Here is a 22,693-nt window from a genome sequence, read left to right on the forward strand (position 1 = left end):
GGAACTGAACGGCCGATGCAAGGCAGGAGAAAGGATAGATGAGGCTGGCAGGCAGAGAGAATATATAGAAGGAGAATTCTAGGAAAAGAGATCTAGCAGCTAGAGAAGGAGGAGGACTCCAGGGTCCAACCACCCAACTATACAACAAGCCACAGAATAAGAGTAAGACTTACAAAAGTAAGAGAATGGGAAAAGCCCAGAGGCAAAGATAGTCAGGAAAATTTAAGCTAAGAAAAGCTGGCGCTGGGCGGTGGTGGAGCACACCTTTAATCCCAGCACTCGGGAGGCAGAGCCAGGCGGATCTCTGAGTTCGAGGCCAGCCTGGTCTACAGAGTGAGTTCCAGGACAGGCTCCAAAACTACAGAGAATCCCTGTCTCAAAAGACCAAAAAAATTAAATAAATAAAATAAAATAGACAAGAGGAAAGCTGGCTAGAAACTAAGCTAAGCTAAGGTCGGGCATTCATAATTAAGAATAAGCCTTCATGTAGAATTTATTTGGGGGAGAGCCCCCCTCCCCCACCAAATAAGAGTGAAAAGCAACTGACAACACTCTTCTGTGTGTGCAGAGGGAGGCCAGGGGCCTAGCTCAGGTGTCAATCCTCGGCACCATCCACCTCTTTAAAGACAGGGTCTCACTGGCCTGGAACTCAACAATCTGGCTATGCTGGTTGACCAATTAGCTTTAGGGATCTGGTTGTCTCTGCCCCCGCCCCCCAGTTCAAATTCCAAGTACATGCCACCACATTTGGCCTTTTTGGGGGTGCCAGGGATCAAATCCAGGTCTCTTCAAGTTTGTGTGACAAACATGTTACAACTAAACTACCTCCACAGGCCCTGCCCTGGGGACGTTTGACATATATCAATCTTCACTTAACAAGTTGTACCAGGAGCTGGAGATGTCTCAGCAGTTAGGATCACTGGCTGCTCTCCAGAGGACTTGGATTTAATTCCTAACCACCCATATGAAGGGTCACAACCATCAATAACTCCAATCCCAGGGACTCCGATGCCCTCTTCTGGCCTCTATAGGCACTGCAATACATACGGTGCATAGACATACATGCAAGGAAAACACCCATATGCATAAAAATAAATAAATAAAAATTGTGTCCTAAAACTACTTTTAGTCAAATAGTTCAACTGGCTAAGCCATTACATCTAATGCCGGGTCTACAAAGTGAGTTCCAGGACAGCCAGGACTGTTACACAGGGAAACCTCGTCATGGGGTGGGTGGGGTGCTGAAGAGATGGTTCAGTAGTTAAAAAGTCAAAAGGAGGTGTTTTTCAACGTTCTAATGCTGCGACCCTTTAATACAGCTCCTCATGTTGTGGTGACCCCCAACCATAAAATCATTTTTGTTGCTACTTTATAACTGTATTTCTGCAACTGTTATGAACTGTAAGAAAATATCTCGGGCTGGAGAGATGGCTCAGAGGTTAAGAGAGCTGGTTGCTCTTCCAGCGGTCCTGAGTTCAATTCCCAGCAACCACATGGTGGCTCACAGCCATCTATAGTGGGATCTGCTGCCCTCTTCTGGTATAAAGGCATACATGCAGAGAGAGTACTCACACACATAAAATAAATAAATCTTAAAAAAAAAAAAAAGCCGGGCAGTGGTGGCACACACCTTTAATCCCAGCACTTGGGAGGCAGAGGCAGGCGGATCTCTGTGAGTCGAGGCCAGCCTGGTCTCCAAAGCTAGTTCCAGGACAGGCTCAAAGCTACACAGAGAAACCCTGTCTCGAAAACCCAAAAAACAAACAAACAAACAAAAAGAAAATATCTGTCTTAAGCAACCCCTATGAAAGGGCCATTTCACCCTTCCCAAGGGGGTCATGACCCACAGGTTGAGAACCACTATTTGATATTCTCTGCTTCATTACCTGCCTCCAGTTTCCTGTCTTGACTTCCTTCTATGATGGACTACAATTATAAGTTGAAATAAACCCTTTCCTCCCCAAGTTGTTTTTGGTCATGATGTTTATCACAGCAACAGAACCTAAGGCAGTCTCTAATTCCTGTAACACAGAACCTGACACCCTCTTCTGGCCTCTGTGGGTACTACATGCAAGTAGCACACATACATACATACAAACCAACAAACAAAAACCACTCATAGATAAAAACAAATCTTTGAAAACTTCACTTTTGCTTAGCAGTGGTGGTTCACACCTTTAATCCCAGCACCCAGGAGGCAGAGGCAAGCAGGTCTCTGTGAGTTCAAGGCCAGCCTTGTCTACAGAGTGAGTTTTAGGACAGCCAGGACTATTCTATAGAGAAACCCTGTTTCGGAACCACCCCCGTCCCCAAAAAGCCTTCACTTTTAACTGGGTGTGTTGGTGCAGGCCTGTAATCCCAGCACTCAGTAACTGGAAGCATTAGGATCAGGTTACCCTTGGCCACACTGTGAGTTTAAGACTTTCTGTGTTATATGACAACCTGCCTCAACAAAACAAAATCAAACCCCAAAAAACTTTTACCTTTTACTCTAAAACAATTCTGTTTTCAAAACGACTATGTTGGGGCTGGAGAGATAGCTCAGCGGTTAAGAGCACTGGCTGCTCTCCCAGAGGTTCTGAGTTCAATTCCCAGCAATCACATGGTGGCCCACAGCCATCTGTAGTGAAATCTGATGCCATCTTCTGGTGTGCAGTATACATAATAAATAAATCTTTGAAAAAAAAAAAAAAACCGACTATGTCATACCCTCAAACTTCTCAAAGAAATTTTTGAAAAGCTTCCAACAAACTTTCACATCTCTATTAATTACATACAGATGTTTTCTTTAAAAAAATTTCATATTTTCACTTATTTTCTGTATGTGTGTGTGCATGCATGGACATTTCAGGGGAGTCATTCCTCCTTCCACAAAATAGGTGTGTGGGATCAAATTCAGGTCAGGCTTGGTGGCAGACACCTTTACATACTAAGCCATCTTGCCTACCCAGTGATGCTTTCTTTATTGTAACATCTACAAACTGCAGACATCATCTTCACACCTCAGCAGGGCATGGCAGCACGTACCTTGAACCCCAGCACTTGGGAGGCAGAGGTAGGCGAATTTGAAGCCATCCAAGTCTACAAAGTGAGTTCCAGGACAGCCAGGGCTACACACTGAAACTGTTTGAACCCACACCCACTCCAAAAAAACAAAACAACAACAAACAAAACAAAAAACAAAAAACTTCACACCTAACTATTTCAGTATTGACCTCTAACGGGAAAAAAATCAACTATATTTAAGGTCAACGAATGTTTCCCACTGGAAAGCAAAGAAACAGGTGTGGGCACTTTCAGGAACACGGGGATTTTTTTGTTTGTTTGTTTTAGAGACAGGGTCTCATGTAGCCCAGCACGGTCTCCAATTACATACTAAAGGATGACCTTGAATTTCTGATCCTTCTGCCTTTACCTCCCAGGTGCTGGGACTAGAGGCAGGCACCACCGGAGCCAGTTTATGGTGTGCTAGGGACAAAATCCCAGGCTTTGTGCTGCTAAGCCAGCATTCTATCTACTGAAGCACATTCCCAGACTATGTACCACGTCTACCTCACAGGACACTCTCCTTTATTCTTGCTAATCTGCTAACACGGTGGAGACAATTGTTACAGGATGACCTGCAATGGACAAGGAATCAGAGAAGAAAACCTGTCACTTTTTCCTTTCTCTATTACGTAGCTCTGGCTGTCCTGAAGTTGCTATGTAGACCAGGCTGGCCTCAGAGACCTACCTACCACTGCCCCCAAGGGCTAGGTCTAAGATGTGCACAACCAAGCCTGGCCCTCTAACTTTGAAAGATCCTCTTGAGAGGACACTTAGGGTACATTCAAGTTGAAATGAGACTTTATAGAAGAACACACTGTTGTACTTTCCCAGAGTCCCTCTGCGAATACCCCACGGGTATGTGAATATTCAGATTTTGGTTATTGCTCCATCTCCAGTTCTTCTGAAATAGTCGTAGTCCCTCCTCACAGAAATTAGAGCATCTTCAGGAATAAAACTTGCTGATGGTACAGCAATAAACTTTATGAAAAGGGAGAAAGACCTCTGATACTTACATAACTTCCTTAAAAACTGACATCTAAATTGAGTTATCACAAAGAACAACAAAAAAAAAATACTAACAGTGACTCTGATCTACTGTACTATTTGTCTAATACTTATATATATAAACCTGATCTAAACACAAGTAAGTACCTTTTGAAAGTCAACAAATCTTGATTTATTGGTGTCTAGCAGGAACCTCTTCCTGTTGGCACACACTGGATTTCGGCAGATATTGGGCTGTGTGTATTTGAACTGCTGTTCTACATCCTTGATCACTGTTTGACAGTCCAGGCACAGGAAGGTCCCACTCACGAGCTCAGGGTGAACAGGATGAGTGCGCACCACCTGCCCACTGATGCGGGTGAGCACCCCGATCCTGGATGACGTGAGCTCACGAATCCTGTTTGAAGACAAGAGTCACATTATAAATATCCATCTTTCTTTTTCTTCAGTTCTAGGGACTAAACCTAGGACCTAACACTGAGCTACAACCCTAGTCCGCTTCCACTTCCCATTTTCTTAGCACAGGAAACCTAAGAAATTTTTCTTTAAGTTTTTAAAATTATGTATGAGTGTCTCTGGTGGGTATGTGCATGTGAGGGCAAGTGCTTTCAAAGGCCAGAGACACTAAATCCTCCTAGAGAGTTAAAGGCAGTTGTGAGCCTCCTGATAGATACTAGTGTTGGAAACCAAATTCAGGTCCTCTGCAAATAGCAGTTCACACTCTTACCTGCTGAGCCATCTCTCCATTCCATAATTTCTGTCTCTATTAAGAGTGATTAATGGGGGCTGGACAGATGGCTCAGAGGTTAAGAGCACTTAATACTCTTCCAGAGGTCCTGAGTTCAATTCCCAGCAACCACACGGTGGCTCACAACCATCTGTAATGAGATCTGGTGCCCTCTTCTGGCCTGCAGTCATACATGCTGTATACATAATAAATAAATAAATCTTAAAAAAAAAAAAAAAAAGAGTGATTAATGATAAACATGCTTTAAAGAATGGAGACAAATCTCCTAAAAGAATAGTTTGGTCAGTAGGCCCACTGCTAATTTATGTAACACAAATTCCTAACAAAAATAAAAATGAGCGGGGCAGTGTCAGCATACACCTTTAGTCCCAGCCCTCGGGAGGCAGAGGCAGTTGGATATTTGGGTTTGAGGCCAGCCTGATCTACAGAGTGAGTTCCAGGACAGCAAGACATAAACTTTGTCCCAATAAACCTAAATAAATAATTATGAATATGAAAGATAAAAAGACTGAAGAAATAAAAAAGCTAGGTGCCTTGATCTTGCATCTAAAACCACAGCATGTCACCGAAGGGGTGAACCGGCAGATTTTTGGGCATTTGTTGGCCAGGCAGCCTAGTCAGAGGGCCATCTCAGGCTCAGTGAAAAATACTGTTTCAGGACCGAAGAACTCAGAGGTTAAGAGTACCTGCTGCTCTTCCAGAAGATCTGAGTTCAGTTCCTAAGCACCCATGTCAGGCAGCTCACAACACGCAACTCACTCCAGGAGAACCTAGCACTCTTTGGGCACTGTACACGCTTGGTATTCATGAACACACACACACACACACACACACACACACACACACACACACACACACACACACACACACACACACCACTGGATCCCCTGGAACTAGAGTTACAGACAGCTTGAGCTGCCATGTGGGTTCTGAGAACTGAACCTGATCCTCTGGAAGAGCAGCCAGTGCTCTTAACCTTTGAATCATCTCTCTGAACCCCACTGGTATATGCCTTTAATTCCAGTACTTAGGGAAGCAGAAATAGTCAATTTCTGTAAAAATCAATCACTGTAAGTTCAAGGCCAGTGAGTCGACATACTGAGACTCTATATTCATTAAAGCCTTAAAATGTATTAATTTCTTTTACTTTTTCCTTTTCTTTTTTGAAATAGGCTTTCACTACATATCTCTGGCTGACTTGGAACTCACTATGTAGACCAGCTGGTCTTGAACACAAAAGAGATCACATTTCTCTGATTCCTGAGTACTGGGATTAGGCATGTGCCAATTATTGTGCCTTATTTATGAATTTCTGCAAACTATGCTAACTTCTCAAATCCCCCCTCAGCAAATCCTGTCTCCCAGTTTACCTAAAAGGTGCCTTAGAAATGACAACGCTGAGTACCTGCCTCACTTCATACTGCCCGTCCTATCTCCACCGGAAAACAAGTTTCTCCAATCTAAATTGTCTGGGTAATAGGTTTAAACACTTCAAAACGCCAATCTGAACTGGGTGCAGCAGCACATGCAAAGAAGAGACTGGATGATTGGCAGTTTGAAGCCAGCACGAGTTACACAGCTCAAGGCTTGGCCGTTATAAAAATATTTACAGCAACAAATCTGTCTTTTGACTTAAGTAGAAAACTCAAAACAAATGACATGACAGGGGGCTGGAGAGACGGCTCAGTGGTTAAGAGCACTGGCTGCTCTTCTAGAGGACCTGGGTTCAATTCCTGACATCCTTACGGCAGCTTACAACTATTTGTAATTCTAGCTCCAGGGGATCCAACACCCTTACACAGATGCAACAATGCAAATAAATAAATCATTTAAAAAAATTTTAAAAAGGCAACAACAAACCCCAAAAAAGATTAAAAAAAAAAAAAAAAAAAAAAAAAAGACATGACAGATGAGAACACTGAGACCCAGCAAAGTAAGAGTGGTCTGTATAATATAAAGCCAGCTGTTAGCCATTTATGAATGCCCAGTAAGTGGTACTGGTATGACAGATCCTCTCACCCCCAAAGATTCCTTCCTTACTTGTGTCTAGTAGGTAGGTCTTGGAAGGCAACATAAAAATCCTTGGCAAAAGGGATCTCCTTTCGGTCTTTCACAAAAGTCTTCAAGGCTCGACACAGGTAAGGGTAGACTCTGAAAAACAAACAGACCAGTGACAGCCCACTCTTACCAAGTCTGCCATCTTCTTCATGTTTGTCAGCTTGAGACGACAGCGTCCCACGTGGTCACAGACAGCTGCTTGCTTCTGTAATAACCCTGCTGCTGTGTATATGAGCATGCGCACCCACAAAAACATCTGAAGCCTGAGAGCAGCACTAGGTGTCTTCCTGCATCATGTTTTACACAAGGTCCCTCACTGATTAGCTAGACTGGCTAGCCAGCAAGCACCGGGATCGCCTTCTCCGTTCCCCAGCCTTGGGGTCACAGGTACTAACCACCCCTCTAGTTTATGTGGGCACCGGGAAATAAACTCCAACCCTAATGCTGTACAGCAAGCACATTCACCCATGGAGCTATCTGCCCAGTTCCCCTTCAAGTGTTCTTCAGTCAGCTATGACTAAAATACTTCAGACTCCTCCAACTTCCAATCCACCATGAAAACAGGACCATGTCTCCTAATCTGTGTCTTCTCTTTTGTAACTATTGACAAAAATCCGTATTTATCCAAGCATTTATTTAGAACAAAGTAGATCATTGTTTCTGAACAAAGCTGTTGTTTTGTTTTGTTTTTTAAGACAGGGTTTCTCTATAACAGCTCTGGTTGTCCTGGAACTCTTTGTAGATCAGGCTGGCCTTAAACTCAGAGATCCGCCTGTCTCTGCCTCCCAAGTGCTGGGATTAAAGGCGTGCGCTACCACCGTCTGGCAACAAAGCTATTTTTTTTTTTTTTTTGTCATGCATAGTTAAAAACAAAATGAGCTCAAGTTATTTCTACCCCTAAAACACTCAAGCTATGCTGAAATGTGACCCCAGTACTTGGGAGGCAGAGACAGGGAGATCTGAGTTTGAGGTCAGCTTGGCCTACAAAACAAGTTCAAGACCAACCAGGATATAATGAAACCCTGTCTTAAAACAAAAAACAAGGCCAGGTAGTGGTGACACACGCCTTTAATCCCAGCACCTGGGAGGCAGAGGCAGGTGGATCTCTCTGAGTTGGAGGCCAGCCTGGTCTACATGTGAGTTCTAGGACATCAGGACTGTTTCACAGAAAAAATCCTGTCTTGAAAAATAAAACAAAACAACAACAAAAAAACTTTAAAAGAGACAGAGATCCACCTGGCTCTGCCTCCTGAGTGCTGGGATTAAAGGCGTGTGCCACACTGCCCAAAAACTTTTAACAAGACAAATAAATACAACATTATTGTTATAAAGACCCCTTAAGTAGGCATGAGTGGTGTATGCTTGTGATTTCAGCTATTCAGGAAGCTGAGGCAAGATCTCCAGCCAGGAGTTCAGGGTCAACCTGGGCAGCAACCATGGTGAGACCCTGTCAGAAAAAGTAATGTCCTTGGGGCAAAACCAGGACTTAGTAGACAGTTACTCCAAGTACCTATTCCAGGAGTGAGACAGGATAGGTAAAGATCAAATACAATGAGAAAGCAATCGCGGGGCGGTGGCAGTGCACATCTTTAATCCCAGCACTTGGGAGGTAGATGCAGGTGGATTTCTGAGTTCAAAATAAGCCTGGTCTACAGAGCGAGTTCCAGGACAGCCAGGGCTATGAGAGAGAGCGCTAGAGTCAGCGCATAATAGGACAGCTGCATGACACAAAGTGAGCATTTCCTTCTTTGGGAAAACTATATAAAGTAACTGTTTTTTAAACATCTGATATGAGGAAACCCAGCTCCACAGAGGCCTATGTTAAAGACACACCAGCATTAACAGGACCACTTGTACCAAAGGGCCTCTCCTTAGAAGGAAGTAATTGTGACGCTGGCCTTCTTCCTTACCAAGGAACACATCCAGGCAAGAAGTTGGCTTCTCAGGCTTCATGTCTTTTGAAGGGAAAAATGAACACGCTCTTACCTATAGAACTCTTCCTGAATGGTGGTAGAAAGTTGTTGGTTAAACTGTTCCAGGTCTGCAAAACTCACAACCAGCGTGTTTCTCTCAGGACGAATCAGCTCCTCTGCAAACTGCAAGTATTTAATTTCTCCATCACTACCCTGGAACCTGCAGATACAAAGTCACATCAAACAGAGGAACGAGGCAGTAAAAAAGAATCCGGACAGTAGCTAACTTGGTATATTGGTTAATGGGCATCAGCTTTAGGATCAGAGACGTCCACATTCAGTATTTCCAGGACTTGGGGCAAGTTATTTACTTTTCTAAACTTTTTTCTTTCCAAGACAAGGTTTCTGTGCATAGTCCTGGCTGTCCTGGAACTCGCTCTGTGGACCAGACTGGCTTACAGAGATATACCTGACCTCCTGGATGATTTAACATTTTCTAAACAACAGGTTTTTAAAATTATTGTTATGTGTAATTAAGATCAGACAGTTAAGAAACAGAGTTTAAAAATCCAAGTATTAAATTTCTATTAATCGCCAGGCAGTGGTGGCACACGCCTTTAATCCCAGCACTTGGGAGGCAGAGCCAGGCGGATCTCTGCGAGTTCGAGGCCAGCCTGGGCTACCAAGTGAGTCCCAGTAAAGGTGCAAAGCTACACAGAGAAACCCTGTCTCGGGGGGGAAAAAAAATTTTCTATTAATCATAATTTAAGAAGCAGAACAAAGAGATCAGGAACATAGTTCAGTGCTAGAGTGCTTGCCCAGCACGCATGAAGCCTTAGATCTAATCTCCAATATCACAAAAAAAAAGATCTTAAAGCAAGCAAAACAAACAACACCCCGCCTAGAAATGAGGTATCACTGTTAAAGACACTAAGAATATGTAAACACATGAAGTGATGGTAATGTCCCAACCAAAGGCAAAGCAGACTATCATACAGATTTATTTTCTGCTCTTTTCACATACTATGTAGATCAGGTTTTGTTTTGAGCAAAATTAATTTCTCTTCTAACTACATCAGGCTCAAATTCTTCTAAAATATTTATTTTAGACATATTCAAGTATAAAGCATTACATGTGATACCTAAAGGCACAGAAAAGGCTGGGTTAGCATTCTTAGGAGACAAGACACAAACAATAAAGAATGTTTCTATTGATGAGAAGTGCCAGAAAAATAAGCCAATTATGCATAAAGGAATATCTATAATAAAGATTCAAATATGTAAGAAGTGGCATTGGAATTCTTCCCTGAAGGTCATTAAAAGTTAAATTTATTAAAAAAAAAAAAAAAAAGTGGCTGGGCTTGATGGTGCAGGCCTGTAATACTAATTACTGGGGAGGCTAAAGGTGGAAAACTGGAAGTTCAAGGATCATCTGGGCAACGTAGAGGGAACTTTTTTCAAAATAAAAAAGTCAAAAAAGGCCCAGGGAGCTGTGTGCAGTGGTGTACTCCTTTAATCCTAGCACACAGAATGATTTCTGTCAATTCCAGACAGCCATGGCAACACAGTAAGACCCCGTCAAGTAAATAAATAGAAGCGGGTGATGCTGGAGATATAGTTCAGTGGCAGAATGCGTGTCTAGCATGGATAAGGCCCTGGGTTCCTTCCCCAACACATTAAGAAAACAAGCAAGCAACCAAAAACAAAGCAGATGATTCAACCACCTATGGTAGCTGATGGTGGTTTTGGAGAATGAAACTGTAATAGAAAATTTAGAAGTAGCTGGGTGGTGTTGGTACACACCTTTAGTCCCAGCCCTTGGGAGGCAGAGACAGGTGGATTTCTGAGTTTGAGGCCAGCCTGGTCTACAGAGTGAGTCCTAGACAGCCAGGGCTACAGACAGAAAGCCTGTCTCGAAAAACAAAAGTTTAAAAAAAAAAAAAAAAGTAGACTTTATTCTGTAAACGAAAACAAAGCTGCTTCTGTGAAAGGAAGCTGATTTTTAAAAACAAAGTCTTTGTTTATGCTTAGCTTCAACACTTAGCTACCAAGTAAAGGTAAAGGCACTTTTTGTTTTGTTTTGTTTTTGAGACAGGGAAGGCTTCTCTGTATAGTTCTGACTGTCCTGGAACTTGCTCTGTAGACCAGGCTGGCCTTACACTCTGAGATCCGCCTGTCTCTGCTGATTAGAGGTGTGCCCCATCACCCAGCGAAGGCACTTTTATTATCTGCAGAACCTTTCCAATACCTTTGCTGAGGTGGTAAGATGGCTAGGGGGCTGAGAATGCCAGAGCTGACAGGAGGAAGCCCCTGGAAAACAGGCTTACTGCCCTCACAAGGGAAGAAGCAGCTACTGCCTACTGCCTCAAAGGTTTATAGCAGTGGTTCTTAACCTTCCTAATGCTGTGACCCTCTAATACAGTTCCTCCTCATGCTGTGGTGACCCCCAACCATACAGTTATTTCATTGCTACTTCATAACTGTAATTTCACCACTGGTAGGAGTCATAATCTGATCATGCTCCTCCCAAGGTGTTGAGACCCACAGGTTGAGAACCGCTATTTTATACTTTCCAACAGTCTTGAGCTGGGTTGTGAACTACGAGCATGCTGTTGTACTGACTGCACCAAGAACATTATCAAAAGTAGGAAAATGAATTTTTTAAATCAGTTTTAAGTATAGCAGAATTTCATAAGACAGCAGTATAATTCAAGGAGCCAAAAGGAAGATGAATGGGTAAGCAATATGTGGTAGGTATACGCATGCCATGTAATTTTACTCTGCCTTACAAAGAAACCTCTGACTGCAATAAGGTGTCTAGCAAAATTAGCCCCGCACACTACGTATACAAGGCATCTATAATCATCCAATTCAGGGATGTAAGTGTGGCAGCTGTCAGTAGGCTGGGGAAGGGGCGCATAAAACTGTTTAACAGGTAGAGTCTGTGTGGAAAGATGAGTTTCCAACAGGGATGACAGGGATACAACAGGCTGAAATGCACTTCAAGATGCTACCTTTTGCACACACCTCCAAAAGGTCAAAACAGTAAGTTTCTGTTACATATTGGTATAATAAACAAATAATAAAAAAGAATTTTGTAAGCCAAGTCAATGTGTTTGCACTCCATACTGGAGGCAGATGAGTAAGGAACGCACTAGTATGTACCTGCTGCATGATGTAAATAAACCAAGGGGTGGAAGCTATGAGTCCAGGACCCAGAAGGATGGCGGGGAAGAGGAGAAACGGAGGGAGGCAGATGTCCAGAACAATTCTTTCATCAAACAGGGCAGAACTCACCCCACTGTGCAGTTTCCGAGCCACAGGCTCCTGCTGGAACTTTCTCCAACACGGGGTGTCCCAGGCTCGCAGCACCACAAGCTCCCAGTACCTGGCTGTGTGCTCAACCCTACCCTAGAGGTCCCGGGTCCCCCCTCAAACCCCGGCCTCACTGGGCTGTGACGTGAGCGCCGAAATCAAACGGCAGGGCTGGGTTCTGCTCCCAGCATCGCCGCCGCCGGGCATGGCGATGCCCCTGTCATCCCCGCACTCGCGGAGCGGAGGCAGGAAGAACGCTAGTTCAAAACCATCCCTGGCTACCCAGCGAGTTCGAGGAGACCTTGTCTCGGAAAAGCAAAGAGAAGGAAGCAAAGCACGGCGCGGGGAGGCACTAGGGTGGGGAAAAGGGCTCGACGCGGCTTTGGATTCCGGTCCGGACCGGCTCCATCCCTCCCGGACCCCGAGCACCCCGGGCCCCCAGGCTCCGCCAGGCCCTGCAGCCCCCGGAGGCCACTCACTCTTCCAGGAAGTCTAGGAACAGCTTCTGGCATTTCTCGGCCACCTCGTCGCGCACCTCCGGGTGCTGGCTTCCGGCGCCGGGCTCGGCGGCCGCCGCGAGGTCCATGGCAGCGCTGAGGGTCCGGACCGCGGAGGGAAGACCACCGCGGAAGGGAGGCCGCGGCAGAGGAGGGAGCACCCGGACGCGGGCTTCACGCGGTGCTCCTTCCGCGCCGCCGCTTCGCGCGCGCCTCCGCCAAGCCCCGCCCTCCCGCCCCAGCCAATCATGGAGCAGGAGCTGGGGTACTTCGCGCCAAACCTGTCCAATCAATGGCGGTTCCGTCCAGAGCCCCGCCCACCCACACGGGAATTTCGCGCCAAATGCAGACTGGGAGGAGCTTTATGCGCATGCGCCATGTCGTCTCGCCCACCCTCAGGTTGTTTTGGTTTCTGGAGCTGGGGAAGTTGTTTGCAGCTACGTCGTGGTGGATTTTTCAACTCCCCCCTCCCCTTTTCGTTTCTTTCCTTCCTTCCTTTCTCTCTCTCTCTCCTCTCCCTCTTTATCTCCAGAGCTTATGTAGATTTATTAAGTAAAGAAAAACAATTCGGGGCTGGAGAGATGGCTCAGAGGTTAAGAGCACTGACTGCTCTCCCAGAGGTCCTGAGTTCAATTCCCAGCAACCACATGGTGGCTCACAACCATCTGTAACGTGATCTGGTGCCCTCTTCCGGCGTTCAAGCAGAACACTGTGTACATAATAAAGAAATAAATCTTTAAAAAAAACATACAGCCAGGCGTTGGTGGGCACTCCTTTAATCCCAGCACTCGGGAGGCAGAGGCAGGCGGATCTCTGTGAGTTCGAGGCCAGCCTGGGCTACCAAGTGACCTCCAGGAAAGACACAAAGCTACACAGAGAAACCCTGTCTCGAAAAAACCAACCAAAAAAAAGCCAAACAAACAAACAAACAAAAAACAATTCAAAGAGTGGAAGGGACTCCTAAGGATTACATTTTTTTTCATGTTTTTCAGATAGTTTCGTAGTATTCGGGGGTAAGAATAAGGCACTGGGAAAGAGGAAAAATCACTCAGTTAGGCCTCTCTGAACTGTCTAGCTGGGGGAAATGAACCGGAAACAAACCACAGGAGAGAGTCCTGTCAAAGTCAGATGGAGGACTAGAGAGATGGCTCAGAGATCAAGAGAACTGTTCTGCAGAGGACCCGGCTGGACTCTCAGCACCTACATCAGACAGTTCACCACCTGTCACTCCAGCACCAAGGGATTTGATACCCTCTGCCGCCCTCTGTGAACACCAGCCTGCACATGCGCGTACACAAGCCAAAGACAGATAAATTCTGCTGCAGGAGGAGTTATCGCTTCCGGGTCCTCCTGCCACAGTAAAATCTGCAAAACACTGGACATTGTTGATTTTCACTGAGATAGGGTCTCGTGTAGCCCAGACTTGGCCTTGAATTCCCGATGGGACCATCACATTGGGACTGAACCCAGAGCTTCCTGAGTTCTAGACAAGGGCTAGCTTGCCATTAAATAAGCCACATCGCCAGCCCTTTGATACGTTGGTGTTGATGACTTGAAGCTGTCTTTGAACAGTTTCTCTTTTTTTTTTTCTGGGCCTTCAGGACACAGCAAACCTGAACCAAAATAAGCAAACAAACACATTTAAAATATCCTTTTGAGGCTTACAGGGTGTTAAAATTAATGCCAGCCTGGGTAGATCAAATTAGTATTTTAATACTATTGAACTGGCTGGTTTTGTGTGTCAACTTGACACAAGCTAGGGTCATCAGAGGAAGGAGTCTCAGTTGAGGAAATGCTTCCATGAGATCCAGCTGTAGGGCTTTTTTTTTTTTTTTCATTTAGTGATCAATGGGGAAGGGCTCAGGCTACGGTGGGTGGTGCCATCCCTGGGCTGTTGGTCCTGGGTTCTATAAGAAGGCAGCTGAGCAAGCCATGGAAAAGAAACCAGTAAGCAGCACCCTTCCATGGCCTCTGCATCAGCTCCTGGCCCTGGGATTCTGCCCTTTTTGAGTTCCTATCCTGACTTCCTTCAGTGATGAACAGCAATGCTGAGGTGTAAGCCAAATAAACCCTTTCCTCCCCAGCTTGTTTTTAGGTCATAGTGTCTTTTTGTTGTTGTTGTTGTTGTTGTTGTTGTTGTTTTGCTTTTTTCGAGACAGGGTTTCTCTGTGTAGCTTTGCACCTTTCCTGGAACTCGCTTTGGAGACCAGGCTGGCCTCGAACTCACAGAGATCCGCCTGCCTCTGCCTCCCGAGTGCTGGGATTAAAGGCATGCGCCACCACCGCCCGGCCTGGTCATAGTGTCTTGTTGCAATAGAAACCCTAACTAAGATAACTATTAAGTTATATATTACAGAGATCTGGAATTGAGGGTATCGTCTAACTAAAGGATGTTAAAGACTTGAAGCCTTGTATGCCTCAGTCCTTCACGATTTCAAATGTAGCCTTCACTGTGTGAGTATAGGGAATTTCTAGTGGTACAAAACCAATAGAATGATATCTATGATTTATTAAGAGTAGTGTACAGGCTGTGGTCCAGCTGGGTCAGCAGTGGAATCCAGTAGTTGTTCAGTCTACAACCGAACTGCTGATGTCTAGGCTGGTCTTCATTGTATGTTGGAATCCTGAAGAAAAGGGTTCTAGGATCATTAAAGTATGCCTCAGCAGCAGGACAGGTAAACTTGCCAATGAAAGTGAGTGCAAGTAGGTCAAAAACAAAAGGCTTCCTTCTTCTGTGTCATTTTAGGTAGGCTGCCATCAGAGGGTGTGGTCCAGCTGTGCAGTGGTGGCACATGCCTTTAATCCCAGCACTCGGGAGGCAGAGCCAGGCGATTTCTGTGAGTTCAAGGCCAGCTTGGTCTACAGAGCGAGATCTAGGACAGGCACCAAAACTACACAGAGAAACCCTGTCTCAAACAAACAAACAAACAAACAGACAGACAAACAAACAAACAGGTGTGGTCCATTTAGGATGGGCCATATTTTTTTTTCAGGGTTCCTCTGTGTAAATCTGGCTGTCCTAGAATTCTCTCTGAAGACCAGGCTGACCTCTAACTTATACATTGGCCTGCCCCTGCCTCCTAAGTGCTGGAATTAAAGGCTTGTGACTGTCTTTGGGTAGGTTTTCTGATTTCAAATGATCCAGATTTAAAGTAGGTCTCCTCACCTCACAGGATCCAATCAAGAAAATCCTTCATAGGTGTGCCCAGCTGCTTGGGTTTTAGTTGATGTTTAAAAGTAAAAAAATGAAATCATTGTGTGTATGTATGAATGTTTCAAAGAACAAGTAATTTTTCTTCAAAAAAAAAAAGAAAGAAAGAAAGAAAAGAAAAAGAAAAAGAAATTAAGCTAGGACTGACTTGGAAGCCTCCTCTCTGAGAACCCTCACTGTATGCAAGCTGCCAAGGGAAAAAAGCAATTAATAATCTAAAGTTTATGATCCATGACAATGACCAGCATTGTAAGATATTCCCAAGGGTGTTACAGTAGCACATCTATCTTTCGGGTAACCAACAGACATCTAATTGGATCACTCAGTAGGGAGAGAATTCATCCTGGTACCGGAACCCTAGGCATCTATTTGTGACTGGTGATGTCATAGATTAGAGGAGAACCTAATAACTACTGTCATTTTTCTAGACAGTATGAATTCCCAACTGCAGCCGGGAGGTGGTGGCGCACGCCTTTAATCCTAGCACTAGGGAGGCAGAGCCACGCAGAACTCGTCTCTGTGAGTCCGAGGCCAGCCTGGTCTACAGAGCGAGATCCAGGACAGGCTCCAAAACTACAGTCTCAAAGGGGAAAAACAAAACAAAACAAAAATCCCAACTGCATTCTAAGTACCTATCCTTATATCTGTGGATAAGTGTAGCCCTCGGTTCTCATCAAAGAAGCTTCTTTTGCGGTAGACAGAGACAGTATCCCAACTAGTCAAAATGCAGAGAACAACTGACCATGAGATGTCCATGCCCAGTTGGTACATCTGCAAAACAACCACTCAATTGTTATAAAGCTCAGGGAACATCATGGAAGAGGAAGAAAGACTGTTACAAGACAGATGATCAGTACATCTGCTGTGAGAGTCTTCTGTATGTGATAGGGAGCTAACTGCACTCATGAAATCTTAACATGGTCACTTAAACAAGACCTGCACATCTGCGCGCGCGCACACACACACACACACACACACACACACACACACACACACACACACGGGGATATTAAAGAAGTCATGAACTGGGTAGGGGACACTAGAGGAACAGGAGGAGAGGATGGAGTGGAAATGATATAAATACAATATTCATGCCTGGAATTTTTTTTTTTTTCAGAGCTGAGGACCAAACCCCAGGGCCTTGCTCTTGCTAGGCAAGTGCTCTACCACTGAGCTAAATCCCCAATCCCCTGGAATTCTTTAAACTATATAAAAAATAAAAAGCTAGTTAAAGAATAAAAATTCATTGCCTGTAGTTCAAAGCCTCCATGGGTTACAGAGTAAGCTCAATCATTAACATAGTTTTCTGAGATAAAACCCATCTTTCCTTGGCTTAAGATGGAAAAGGAAAACCTCTGAAGACCAGGTGTGGTGGAGAACACCTTTAATCCCAACGCTGGGGAGACAGAGGCAAAAGGATCTCTCTGAGGTTGAGGTCAGCCTGGTCACAGCAGGCTGATCATCATGTTACAGCCCCAGGAGATTCAGCCATGGAATGGCAGGCTGGTGTTTATCATCAGATCAGGAAAAGATGCATTTATGAGCAGTATGGATGGGACCAAGTGCAATTTTTTTTTTCTGATCTGAATGCAAGTTACACTGAAGTCATTAAGTAAAATGCAAAACAAAACTCCCATGATCCTGTGCTGATTTTGGAAGTCCCAAAGAGCACTGAGTGATGGCAGCTTTTTATGTTTGTGTGCACTCACGTGTAGAGGACATAGGAATTGGCTGATACTGCTCAGGTGCTGTCCACCTTGTGTTTTGAGATCTCTCCCTGGCCTGGAGCTCACCAAATAGGCTAGCCTGGCTGGCCAGCATCCCCAGTGATCTCCCTGCTTCTGCCCTCCACCTCTGCGGCTACAAGCAGGGGGCACCGCACCTGGGTTCTTCATGTGAGTTGTGGGGATTGAACTCAGAAACCTTTGCTTGCACAGCGAGCACATACTGAGCCATCTCCTCAGCTCCCAGGGCCTTCATTTTTGACTCCATGGTGTGCCATCCACATTCTTGTTTCTTTGATCTTATCATCTGAGAGGGAGGCACAAGTGTGCCAGTGTGTGGGGGGAATGGAGAATAGCTTGGTGGAGTCAGTTCTGTCCTTCCGCCGTTATGTGGTTTCTGAGGACTGAACTTTGGTCATCAGGCTTTTGTTATTCATTGAGCCCTCTCCCGGCCCCATGAAGAAGCTTTCTGCACTATCATTATTTGCTGTGGGACGGTCTATATGTCAAATTGCTCTGATTGGTCAATAAATAAAACACTGGTTGGCCAGTGGCCAGGCAGGAAGTAGGTGGGACAAGGAGAGAGGAGAATTCTGGGAAGTGGAAGGCTGACGTGGAGAGACACTGCAGCCGCCGCCATGACCAGCAGCATGTGAAGACGCCGGTAAGCCACCAGCCACGTGGCAAGGTATAGATTTATGGAAATGGTTAATTTAAGATAAAAGAACATTTAGCAAGAAGCCTGCCACGGCCATACAGTTTGTAAGCAATATAAGTCTCTGTGTTTACTTGGTTGGGTCTGAGCGGCTGTGGGACTGGCGGGTGACAAAGATTTGTCCTGACTGTGGGCAAAGCAGAAAAACTCTAGCTACAATTATTAAAATAAACAAATACATAAAAAATGAAATTTTTGTAAAAGTAAGATTACATCATTTCCCCTCTTCCCTTCCCTCCCTCTCGAATTCATGGCCTTTTTGTTGCTACATACATACACGCAGACACATAAATATATAAACACAACTCCTGAGTCCATTTAGTATTGCGTATGTTTGTGATTTCCAGACTGATCATTTAGTATTGGATAAACAAGTGGTGTGCTCCTCCCTGGTAAAGACCATCTCTCCCACTCCCAGCATTCCTTAATTTCCGGTAGATCTTTGTGTAGCAGGTGCGGCCCCAAGAGATTTCCCCCTCTTCTATGTTAGCATGAGTCCTGGTGTCCTTGTTCAAGCCTTGTTTAGGCAGCCATGTTGAGGTATCATGGGTGAAGTGTTCCTGACATTTCTAGGAGACACAATCCCATAGCCCATTTCCTGATCCTCTAGCTTTTTTTTTTTTTTTTTTTGGTTTTTCGAGACAGGGTTTCTCTGTGTAGCTTTGCACCTTTCCTGGAACTCACTTGGTAGCCCAGGCTGGCCTCCAACTCACAGAGATCCGCCTGGCTCTGCCTCCCGAGTGCTGGGATTAAAGGCGTGCGCCACCACCGCCCGGCCCCTCTAGCTTTTTATAGTTGTTTTTTTTTTTTTTTTTTTTTCCAATCCCCTCTTTCGCAAAGTTCCCTGAGCCTTAGGTGCAGGAGTTACATTATATAGGTGTACCCATTGGAGCTGGGCACCTCACCAACAGTTGTTCTCCGCGCTTTGACCAGTTGTGGTTTTCTGTAATGGTCTCCATTGGTTGCAAAGAGAAGTTTCCTTGATGAGAGGTGAGCGTGGGTATAAGGATTGAGTATTTAGAATAAGTTAGGAACTATGCTGGCTTACAAGTGGTGGTAGCAGGTTCCTCTCTAAGATCTATGCCACAGGGAAGCGGTGCATGCGGGTGGCAGGCGGGCTGGGGCTTCTCCGTACAGTGCCAGCGTCAGCGCCAGCCCCGCCCGCACGTGTGCCTCGCCTCTCCAAGGACTTGCCAGCACGCACTCCTGCCCTCTCCCGTGAGCCGTCGCAGGATGGAGCTGCTGTATTGCGAGGGTACCGGGCACTCGCCCCGGGCCGGGCCCGACCTGCGGCTGCTGGGGCACCAGCGTGTCCTGCAGAGCTTGCTCCGCCTGGAGGACCGCTACGTGCTGCAAGCCTCCTGCTTCCAGTGCATGCAAAAGGAGATCAAGCCACATATGCGGAAGATGCCGGCGTCCTGGATGCTGGAGGTGTGTGAGGAGCAGCGCTGAGAGGAGGATGTCTTTCCTCTGGCCATGAACTACCTGGATCGCTACCTGTCCTGCGGGCCTACCCGAAAGGCGCAACTGCAGGCTCCTCGGTAGGTCTGCCTGTTGCTGGCTTCCAAGCTGCGCGAAACCATGCCCCTGACTATTGAGAAGCTTTGCACCTATATGGACCAAGCTGTGGCTCCCTGGCAGTTGCGGGAATGGGAGGTGCTGGTCCTGGGGAAGCTCAAGGGGGACCTAGCTGCTGTGAACGCACACGATTTCCTGGCTCTGATTCTGCACCGCCTTTCTCTGCCCAGTGACCGATTAGCCTTGGTCAAAACACATGCCCAGACCTTTTTGGCCCTCTGTGCTTCAGATTACACCTTTGCAATATATCCTCCATCCATGATCGCCACAGGCAGCATTGGGGCTGCAGTGCAAGGTCTAAGTGCCTGTTCTATGTCTGGAGATGAGCTCACAGAGTTGCTGGCAGGAATCACAGGCACCGAAGTGGACTGCCTGCGGGCCTGTCAGCAGCAGATCGAAGCTACCCAGACGGCCCCCAGCCCGGTGCCCGAAGCACCCCAGGGCTCTGGCAGCCAGGGGCCCAGTCAGACCAGCACACCCACAGATGTCACAGCCGTCCACCTGTGGCTTGGCACAGGCCCCCTCAGGTGGCCACCAAGCAGAGGAGGGGTCACTGCCACCCCTCCTTTCCTCTTGGAACAATCCATGCCATATCTGAAGCCGGAGGGGAGGCCAGGTCCACCTGTCCCCACAGTGTGCACTAAGGTGCTGGTTGGCCATGAGGGCTCTGCGTGGCCAGTCAGCTCCTCCTCCTTCCCACTTGACCGGCTTGGCTGTTCTGGGCCGTGGTGGTCAGAGAAATTCAAACAGGTAAAATCCATGCCCCAGCATTCCTTTTTGAGTCCTGCCTCTCTCCGGGGCTCTAATCCTTTCAATTGCCAAAATGCATTAGTACCTTCCAAAGGTGTTGCCCCTGCTAGGGTCAGTGCGTTTGGATTTGGGTCCTTCAGGCATCCTGATAGACACGCACGAAGAGCCAAATCGATGGCATGCTCCCAGCTGCTCTTAGAGGGAACAGCCTAAGCCTTGGTCAGAGGGGCAAGAACCTACAAATTCTAGCTTTGCTTCCTGCTTAGCTTCCGTGATTGAAGGGTCTTGAGGGGTGCTGGTGGTCATTTTAATTTATTGCTTTGAATACAACTGTAAGAGGGTACAGTGAGGCCTGTACCCCACAAGAGTGGTAACCCTGGCGGTTGCTATTTTCTTCCCCTCTGCTACCGCTCTGTGGTCCAGGAGCTGCTACAGCCTGGGTTGGGGCCATGCTTTCCTCTCCTGAGGCTCTGTACCTCATCTTCCAGCAGAGAGTTTAGGCAGGGATGGATGCTCTGGAGGTGACAGAGCCCATTTGGAGAGGTCAAGCCCTGTTGACACAGGTCTTTCCTTAGGTTTGGGCTGGTGGCCCATTTCTATCATGCTGCTTTAATAAAGATTCTGGAATAAAAAATTTTAAAAAAAAAGATCTATGCCTCACTAGTCCCAGGCACTTCTCTAGATTTCCAGTACCAGGCATGATTTCCCTGCTGCTGAAGAGTTGTTACTGACAAACTGTGAGCGCCACTATTGCACGCAGAGGGATATCTTGCTATGCTGGTCATTATTGTGGTTCAAAGGCACCAGAGCAGGGTAGGAATATTGGCTGCTCATATAGCACTTGATGGCTCCATGACAGCTAGTATGTAGTGGTGTTTGCTCCACCCATGACCGTGGGCTATCTAGCCCCAAAGATGCCGTGCTTCTTGCCTGTGTACATGGCTTCTTGCCTGGGTACCTGACCTCTTGAAAGAGAGAGGGGTCATATGGGTCCTTCTTTTTTTTTTTATCCTGGCGTGATCAGACATTGGCTGGCCTGGGAATTAAACCTGGGCCCTCTGGAACCCCAGTCAGTGCTTAGTCGTGAGCCATCTCTCTTTCTCATCTGACACCTCTAGTCAGAACTCTGAGACTGGCCACAAATGTTAGGCTAGTCCCAGTGAGACTGAACCATTGTTTTAGTGTTTTCACAGGATCTCACAGAGATAGTCGCCCCCTAGACAACAGGAAGCAATTCTAAACCAACAAAAAATGACACCTCCTCTCCCAACAGGTTTTGTCTTCTCAGGGTTATGGATAACGGTCGTCTGTTAGGGATTGGTTATATTTTGTATTAAGGTTGGGGATGAAACAATAATTTAGACTCAGAAATCTCTTTTGGGAAAGAAGAAAGGGGGGGCAGATAGGAAAGGATATTAAGGTAGAATATTGTATCTACTTGTAAACTAATTTAGCAAACTATCAGCCTTAGATAATTTGCACTGGTATGGATTCTTATATATTGATACAAATGCAAAATTATTTGTATTTAAGATAATTTGCATATTGGTACAAATCAAAACTATATTTGCCATATTGTACATATGTTCCTACTCCTGTTTGAAATATTTTGTATATTGATACATACGTAAAATTATATTTGTCATACTGTATGTTCTATCTCTGTTTAGGATATTTTGTATATTGATACATATTAAGGATATTGTCATATTGCACTATACATTTCTACCTCTGATTAAAATATTTTTGTATGGTGTCACAAATTCGAGGTCATTGTCTTTACATTTTACATCTGTTTACAGATTATTTATTCTTATATGTGAAACCTTAGTCTTTAAGTTATGTAGGTTGATAAGAATTACAGGATAATAGTCATCCATGCTTATATTTAAAGTCATGTTAGTTAGGTTTTCTAGATACACAAAGATAGATGTTAGATGAATAGGTAATCTTCAACACTTCATAGACCTAGAGAATATGGCATTTGTTTTAATAACCTAGAATTCTGTTGACACGAGACACGACTGCTCCTGGCAGCACTGATCTACTCCCAAGAGGATGCTGGGCACCGAAGACACCCCCTGTGGAGTTTGTCTTCTTCTTGGCAATAAATGGCCTGTTGGGAAAAGAA

At 45.6% G+C, this 22,693-nt stretch overlaps 1 protein-coding gene and 1 pseudogene across 1 annotated transcript in view; one reads left to right on the forward strand and one right to left on the reverse strand.

The window, feature by feature from the left end:
* Mcm6 (minichromosome maintenance complex component 6) overlaps window positions 1-12,893 on the reverse strand; it is a 30,131-nt gene extending 17,238 nt beyond the window's left edge. Inside the window, exons 1-4 of the mRNA XM_006992715.4 lie at window positions 12,567-12,893; window positions 8,846-8,992; window positions 6,842-6,952; window positions 4,201-4,450 (exon numbers count right to left, since the gene is read on the reverse strand). Coding sequence (XP_006992777.1) covers window positions 4,201-4,450; window positions 6,842-6,952; window positions 8,846-8,992; window positions 12,567-12,673 — 615 coding nt within the window. The 5' untranslated portion in view covers window positions 12,674-12,893. The remainder of the gene's footprint in view (window positions 1-4,200; window positions 4,451-6,841; window positions 6,953-8,845; window positions 8,993-12,566) is intronic.
* Window positions 12,894-19,467: 6,574 nt separating this feature from the next.
* LOC102917597 (G1/S-specific cyclin-D3 pseudogene) lies at window positions 19,468-20,775 on the forward strand (annotated as a pseudogene).
* Window positions 20,776-22,693: the final 1,918 nt, after the last annotated feature.

Source organism: Peromyscus maniculatus, chromosome 11 (assembly GCF_049852395.1).
Source record: "Peromyscus maniculatus bairdii isolate BWxNUB_F1_BW_parent chromosome 11, HU_Pman_BW_mat_3.1, whole genome shotgun sequence".
Classification (NCBI taxonomy): Eukaryota; Metazoa; Chordata; class Mammalia; order Rodentia; family Cricetidae; genus Peromyscus; species Peromyscus maniculatus.